This window comes from Microcebus murinus, chromosome 13 (genome assembly GCF_040939455.1).
Source record: "Microcebus murinus isolate Inina chromosome 13, M.murinus_Inina_mat1.0, whole genome shotgun sequence".
In the NCBI taxonomy this organism is placed as follows: Eukaryota; Metazoa; Chordata; class Mammalia; order Primates; family Cheirogaleidae; genus Microcebus; species Microcebus murinus.
Genome location: NC_134116.1, coordinates 77,719,423 through 77,727,398, shown reverse-complemented (window position 1 = coordinate 77,727,398; position 7,976 = coordinate 77,719,423). Strand labels below are relative to the sequence as shown.

At 47.1% G+C, this 7,976-nt stretch overlaps 1 protein-coding gene across 2 annotated transcripts; it reads left to right on the top strand.

Annotated features, from left to right (window-relative positions):
- The first annotated feature begins 372 nt into the window (after positions 1-372).
- AMER2 (APC membrane recruitment protein 2) lies at positions 373-6,921 on the top strand. Of its 2 annotated transcripts, XM_012736845.3 has the most exons (2): positions 373-1,150; positions 1,535-6,921. In XM_012736845.3, the coding sequence occupies exons 1-2, from the start codon at positions 373-375 to the stop codon at positions 2,401-2,403; spliced, it is 1,647 nt and encodes a 548-aa protein (XP_012592299.2). In that variant the 3' UTR covers positions 2,404-6,921. The 2 variants fall into 2 exon arrangements, with proteins under 2 accessions (XP_012592299.2, XP_012592298.2); XM_012736844.3 differs by having other exon boundaries at positions 373-6,921.
- Positions 6,922-7,976: the final 1,055 nt, after the last annotated feature.

Genomic DNA, 7,976 nt, shown 5'->3' with positions numbered 1-7,976 from the left:
ATGATTGGGCTCCCGGAAAGAACACGTCTAGAGGAGGCATCTGAAGGTGGGTGAGATTTGATGGCATTTGAATTCCACAATTATGACTCTAATTTCTGCAATCAGCTCCAGGCTGTGTTGCCTGCTCTCGCCACCAAAAAAAAAAAAAAAAAAAAAAACCATAGGATGCCGCCGAGGCAGGTCGGATGGAAGTGGGTTAGGGCATTATATAAGCCGCTCGCGGGAGGGGAGATGGTCTTTTATGTGCGCTCCTCCTGCAGCGGCGGCGGCGGCGGCGGCGCGAGCGGCGGCGCAGGTTGATTTAGAACGCGGATGACAGTGGCCTGGCGCGAGCCCACTGCTGACGACAGCGGCTTAGCCCGCTCGGTTTCCATGGCGACGGGCCGGAGCCGCGGCGGCGGCGGGGCTGTCAGCGAGCGCGGCGGAGCTCGCGCGCCCGCGGGGCTCTGCAGGCGGCGGGAGGAGGCCGGGGCCGGGGCCCGCGCGGCAGACATGGACTTGCACTGGGACTGCGCCGCCGACTCGCCGGCCGCCGAGCAGCCGTCGGGGAAGATCAACAAGGCCGCCTTCAAACTGTTCAAGAAGAGGAGGTCGGGTGGCACCATGCCCAGCATTTTCGGGGTCAAAAACAAAGGGGACGGGAAGAGCCCGGGTCCCACGGGCATGGTGAGGAGCAGGACCCACGACGGCCTGGCCGAGGTGCTGGTGCTGGAGGGCGGCAGGAAGGAGGAGCCGCGCGGCGGGGGCGACGGCGGCGGCGGGGGGCGGCCGGCCCCGGGGCCCCCCCGAGCCGCCGCGGGGCCCGGCGTGGGCGCGCCGGCCGGCAGCTCCGTGGCCAAGTCGCACAGCTTCTTCTCGCTGCTGAAGAAGAACGGGCGGGCGGAGACCGGCAGAGGAGAGCCCGCGGACGCGGGCAAGGCGGGCGGCAAACAAAAGAGGGGGCTGAAGGGGCTGTTCAGCAGCATGCGCTGGCACAAGAAGGACAAGCGGGGCCGCGGCGAGGAGAAGCGGGCGCGCGCGGCCGGCCCGGGCAGCCTCATCCTGCCCGGCTCGCTCACCGCCAGCCTGGAGTGCGTCAAGGAGGAAACGCCCAGAGCCGCGCGCGAGCCGGAGCGCCCCGGCGGCGAGGACGCCCCGCGAGGCCCAGCAGGTGAGCTCGGAGGGGGAGAGGAGGTGCCCGCCTCCGCCGGCCGCGCCCCAGCGCGGAGCTGCCGAGAGGCCGGGAGCCCCGGGGACCCCGGCGACAAAGGCGCGCGGGCGGAGGACGCCGCCGCGGCGCATCTGCGCGCCGAGAAGCCCCGCGCACCCCCGGAGCCGGAGGCCGGCGAGGTCCGCGAGGCCGAGGATGCTTCCAGGACAGGTGACGTTCCGATAAAGACTGTCCCCCTTGTCGACTCCGAACGTGGCAGCGGCCGGGCGCCCGCCCTCCCCGACCCTTCTTCCTCTGTTGATCCGCCCTCAGACCCATCGGCAGATCGTATTTGTTTGATGTTTTCTGACGTGACTTCACTGAAAAGCTTTGACTCTCTTACAGGCTGTGGAGATATTATTGCAGACCAAGAGGAAGAGGCAGGTCCCAGCTGCGACAAGCATGCCCCCGGGCCAGGCAAGCCAGTTCTCTCTAAAAAGAACCCCAGCGTGGTGGCCTACCAAGGAGGCGGCGAGGAGATGGCCAGCCCGGACGGGGTGGACGACACCTATCTCCAGGAGTTCTGGGACATGCTCTCCCAGACTGAGGATCAAGGACAGGCGCCCCAGGAGGCAGCGGCCAAGGCGGCCCCCGCGCTGGAAACCAAGGGGGTGCCCGAGACCTCCAAGGACGCCAGGTGCGTGGAAGTGGCCAAGGACGTGTCCTCGGTCAAGCGCAGGAGGCTCAACCGGATTCCCATTGAGCCCCCTCCGAAGGACGAGCCCAAGCACGCGGAGAAGGAGCAGCAGGAAGGCGTCCCCAACAGTGACGAGGGATACTGGGATTCCACCACTCCAGGCCCCGAGGAAGACAGCACCAGCGGTGGCAAAAAGGCCAGCATCCCCCGGGACAGCTACAGCGGAGATGCACTCTACGACCTCTACGCCGACCCGGACGGAAGCCCAGCAGCCCTTCCTGCCAGCGAGGAGACGCCCTGCTTGTCCCGGTTAAAGCCCGTGTCTCCGGGCACCATCACCTGCCCACTGCGAACCCCAGGCAGTTTGCTGAAGGACTCTAAAATACCTATCAGCATCAAGCATCTCGCGAACCTTCCATCCAGCCATCCTGTGGTGCACCAGCAACCAGCCAGGAGCGAGATGCCCAGAACAAAAATCCCGGTTTCCAAAGTGCTGGTCCGAAGAGTGAGCAGCCGGGGCTTGGCTGGGACCACCATCAGGGCAGCGGCGTGCCACGACAGTGCCAAAAAGTTGTGAGGTCTCCCAGGCCGAGGTGCACGAGCCACATGTCGAGGAATACAACTTTTCCCTGGAAACCAGTAAAATTAAGTTTTGCTTCCCCTAAAGAAAGTCTTTTAGGCCCTCCCTTGCTGCAGAGCCTCGACGGGGAGGCCTTTGTGCTGTGAGCAGGGGCAGGGGACACCAGAGAGAGCGAGGCTACACTTGGGATTCTCCTCTCAAGATAAGGCCCTGAGAATTATTTTCAAGCACTTTTTTCTTTTCTACCTTTTTAAAAGTCTTTTTTTTTTTCTTCAATTTTTCCTTTAATGCACTGAACACTTGGAAGTCACCTTTACTTGCCTTTGCAGAAAACAGGACTTCACCAAACCCAAGTTAGAGTCATGGCAGGATTATCCGGCTGTGCCATTGTCCAGAAGGCCTCTAGGAACCACTGCAGAACCAGAGCAGCTTCCCTCTCCCAGGACACATTTCCTTCCTTCTTTCCTTTCCTTTTCTTTTCCAGGAAAAAAAAAAAAAAAGACCCTTTGCTGTATCACTGTGTGGAAAACACCTACCAAGCTGAAAGCACCAGGTATTTACCTGATGAGCAGAGAGGATCCTAGATTGGCAGAAAGCTTCTCTGTGTTCAGTTGCTAGGTATGCAAATAGGTATCTACCATTAGGAAAATAAAGGAGACTTTTTGGTTGGTTCAGATGATTTGTTTGGGGAGAAATAAAAGGCTCAGCAAAGCAGGTTTTGGCATTTCTTTAAACCTCCACCCAGTGCAGAAATCAGGACCAGGGAAAGATTCCAGTAAATGCCAATAGATAGTCTTTTATAAACTGAAACCTTCTAATATGAAGATAATGCATATTTTACAGTTTATCCAGCTGTGAACATTTTATAATCTGTCAATAATCTAGAATATAAAATCTGGTCTTATAGCTAGATATGATGACTGTCCCCAAACCATTGGTGTTCTTTTATGTACTGTAATGGGAAGCAATTCTGGTTTTGTTTTATATGGGGTGTCCAGTTCTCAAAAACAAACAAACAAACAAACAAACAAACAAAAAAGCTATTGTTTTGATGTCTCAGAGGAATGGCTCTGTGTTTTTTCCTCCAAAACCTAGTTTTCAGAGATTTTTACCTTGGTTATAAAATTTTGGATCCGACCATTCTTCAATATGCTGAGTCCAAAATGAGAAACACATAAAGAAAAACAATAGAAAGATATAGTTTTTCATATCATTTGACTTTTGCTTTATAGACTTATGACTGAGACAAGTATGTTCAGAGGATGACATTGGCAAGCTTATGTATTGTAAACACTATATGCCAAGATTTTTTTTTTGAAAAGTGGCTTGCTTATGTGTATGTTTTCTAATATTTCAGATGAAGCATTTATTTCAGAAATGGTTATTCTATGCCTAGATAGTTTGAATGAGAAACTGAAGCAGTTCCTAGAATGCTATTAGTGTCTAATGATTAAATTAATATCCTTTTTGAAATGCACTTCGGTGTATTTAATCAAAAGACCAGAGCTTCTACTAGGAGCTGATTCATCGTATCAGGAAGATTATTTGTATTCAAGTGAAACTGCTACACATATGTAAATGACATGAACACTTCTGTATAACTCTCATCTTCCAGAGAGACTGCCTAAGTAATGAACTGTTATGATGTGCTTTTTAAGTTTGTTTTCTGTTTTGTAAAGGAAAGAAGAAGGCTAGTTAAATATATGAAAACCTATTTTAATAAAATGAAGAAAGTAACAAAATAAATGGGCATCAAAGGGAAACACATTTGAGCCAGTAGCAGAAAACAGGCCATTCCCCATTTTAAATTTGCAGTGATTCAATTAGCAGAGGTGGTAGAGGTTTGCTGAATTTATTTATTAGTCAGAGGACTGGCTTTTATTGCATTGTCTCAGATCCTTAATGTTATTTCAAAGTAATGTTTTGATACTTGATTTCCTTGTGTGTGCAGATGAGGCACTATATGCAGACATAGCCTTAAGCATTCTGAACACACCACCAGGAATTCATACAAGCACCTCACACTCACAACACGCTCGTGCACTCAACTGTGTGCAAACTAATAGACAAAGACAGCTCCTGTAGATTTGGAAATATTTTAGAGATTATTTCTGTCTTGAGAAAAGGATTTAAATTTGATTTCATGCTGATATTACTATTTAGACACAAAATACATTCATTTTCCCCCAGTGAATGGAGAGAGAATAAATTTTATTCCTAGCTGTAAAACAAAGGATGTTTATTTCCTTCTTGTGCATTTTCCTGCAAGGGTTATGTTCTCCTTTGCACGAGTCCACTGCAAAGTTATGCTTGTTCGTTTGTTCAGTTGCACAGGAAAGTTAAGAGTACCTGAAGAACTGATGAGAATGGCTGGTAAAAGGAAGAGCAATCTATTTCTTAAGCCCTAGAAGAAACTGTCTTTGCTTTCACAATTTTAGGACTTATTTCTGCACTTACACCATTATGCTGTCTTTTCTTTGTAAGTAAAGGAAAGTGTTAGCAAAGTTTACCTTAATTTCCCCTGACCTGCCTGTCAATTAACAAGTTATGAAGAAATTAAAAATATTTTTTAAAATTCTTTTTTCCATCTTTTCCATTTTTTTAAACCCTATATCTTTATAAATTGTGCTCATACCGGTCAAAGAAAGGATTTGAACAATGAAATAAATGACCTCAATCTCTTGGTGGGAAATCACTGGCAGGAAGAGTGGATTGTCAACCTTTTCTAACTGTGAAAAAGGGATCTTAGTTGCTTTCTTGTGCCAAGGGCTACGTTCTCTCATTTGTGTTCATGGAGATTATTTTTTAGAATTTTGCTAAATTTACATTCTAATTTTTAGTAATCCATTATCTAATGATCTTGTGGGGATTATACAGGCCCATATTTGCTGACTTTTTAGGGGAAGGATTAGATGCAGGCTAATGACATCTTTCCTGTGTATGTATGATTCTAAGATTCTTAGCTGATTGGGTTTCTTTGGTCAAAGAGCTGCCCAAATTAGAGAGGAAAAAGCCAAATCAATTGTTGGACCAGAATTTATCGGTCAGTTTGATAGCACAAAGACAGCCTGACTTTAATATCTATATTACTCATACAATATTACTTGAAACCCTCTGCTTTAGTACTCATGGTGGTTGATGCCTTTATTCTCCCATTAGCACCAATTGGGAGAAATTTTACTACAGCATCTTAAATAATCATAAGAGGACATAGATTTTCATTATTTTACCTAATAACAACAATGGAATATAGAACACCAAGGACTTCCTTTAAATACATTTTCCACAAACTATCTGCCTATTTAAATAAATTCTTTAACATCTATGATAACCTTAAGGTTATGACTTACTAAGTTTAAAGGGTTTATTTATTAATCTCAGAAGTAGTACTCAAGTATTTGCATTTAAACGAATATGCAAATAGCCCTTTGCTTACACAATTATCAAAGTAAAAAGATGATATCAGGTGTCAAGATTTCTTTGATCTAAGAGTCCTCTCTGTCAGATGAATTTTCAAAGGAGAGTCTTTCCTGTTAGCTTGTGTGAGGAGGTTGATTCCTGTAGCTCATCATGTTTGCCAAGTGCCCTCAGACAGCAGTGAGGGGACCCCTCACATGGTGTTAGCATGTTTGCACCATCTGCATGGTGGAAGCCATTCTCTGCTTTCAGTGATTCTGAATTTCTCTCCTGAATTACAAATATGTGGACTTGGCTACTCCGTGCTTGGCTTCCACTGAGAGATGTTCCAGTGCACGCACATATGCTCTGCTCCCCTTACTGTTGTGAAATTAATTCAAGTACTTCATGCTATTAAACGTCACCATTGCCTCTTCTTGCCACTGAGGAGATAGCCAGCTAAACGTATCTGGGTGAAATAACAGGAGTCAGCCAAATACCTCATCAGCTAACCCAGTTCCCCTCGCCCCCTCTCTAGGCAGATCCAGAAATAAACAACACAGTTCTTAAGTTGTGTAACCTCAGCCTTAGAAATTTCCGACTTATTCCACGAAACTATTTGTGAAAGAGTTTGGAGCCAAAGGGTTAGTATGGCAGACCAGTCTCTCACACAGCCTGAGCGAGGAAGCAGAAAACAAGCGTGTGCTCCGGGAAAGGCAGCAAGCTATAGCACCGTCCGGGTGGCGTGTGAGTGCAGAGCCACCGCGTCTTGCTCCGGAGACTTCCTGATGGCTGTGTGGATTCCTTCTCAGAGAGCCTTTCACTGTGATAGCGGTTTAAAGGAGACAGTTTCTTGCAACAGTAGCCACTTATAAGGAATGTTAATATCTCACTGCAGATAACGTATTCTAAGAGGTGATTCAGAAAGATACTTTCATGATTATGGAAAGGAGTTCCTTCTCAAACTGCAAACGGAAAGATTAAAACAGTCACGAAGCCTCTAGAACTGAAATTGGGCACCTTTTATGACTGGCATTTACTTTAATCCAACGCAACACATATTTATGGGGCATATGCTGTATCTGATACTAAATAAAAAAACATTCAGTTTGGAGCTCACCTATAGCCGTGCTGTAATTGGATTTTCTTAATATTCATTAAAAAACACCTTTATTTTATTTTACCTTTTTTTTTTTGTATTTGTATTTGTTGCTCATAGTTCGTGGGGTGGAGCAGAGTGATGTAAGTTTGAAGGATGGTAAGAATTAAACCACATAAATGCCTCTAAAAAAATAGTAACTATAACCATAGTTAACATTTGTTGAATACTTACTATGTGCCAGGTGCTGCTAGGAGCTTTACAAATAATTACTCAGTCCTCTTAACAGCCATATGGGGTAGGTAATATTGTCTCCCTAGTGCAACATCTTTCATTCACCCTTTTTGTTTGTTTTTATCCCTTTCCGGCTGTCTTTCTCCCCTCCCCCCAGTCTCTGGGACAGGGATATAAACTCTTTAGTGACTTTCAGTAATACAAGAGCTAAGAACTGCTTAATGTCATTACTGGCTCACTTTCAATAGAAAGAGCCAACCCATGTCCATGCAGCTGGGAATCATCTTGTGTCTGAGACGATGGTGCTCACAGTCACACACAGGGAAACCTGCCACTGTTCTACAGTCAGCAGGCAAACAGTTGGCCTTCCCTCTGCAGTATCCTCTCCTTCCCAGGATGAACAGGGAAAGTACAGAAATCTCTTCGGTTGTCATGGTAATACTTCTTCCCTGATAGGGTTGCAGTCATTCCCAGCACGTTCGTTTCATTTGTTGTTTTCCTACCTTAAGCCCAGCCTAGGCGTGTTCCGGGTGTTCTGTGTGTGCTCTTTAAATTGCAGTGAGGACATTTCATATGTTCTTAACGAATTTAAAGGTCTACCCTCCTAACAAGGTTTTAAGTGTGCAATACAGTGGTGTTAATATAGGCACGATGCTGCACAGCAGCTCTCTCTGGCTTGTTCATCGTGCAGAACTGAAACTTTATGCCTGGTGACAAGCAACTCCCCATTTCCTCCACCCCAGGCCCCTGGCAACCACCATTCTACTCTCTGCTTCCACGAGTTTGACTATTTTAGATGCCTCACGTAACTGGAGTATCACGCAGTATCTGTCCTTCTGTG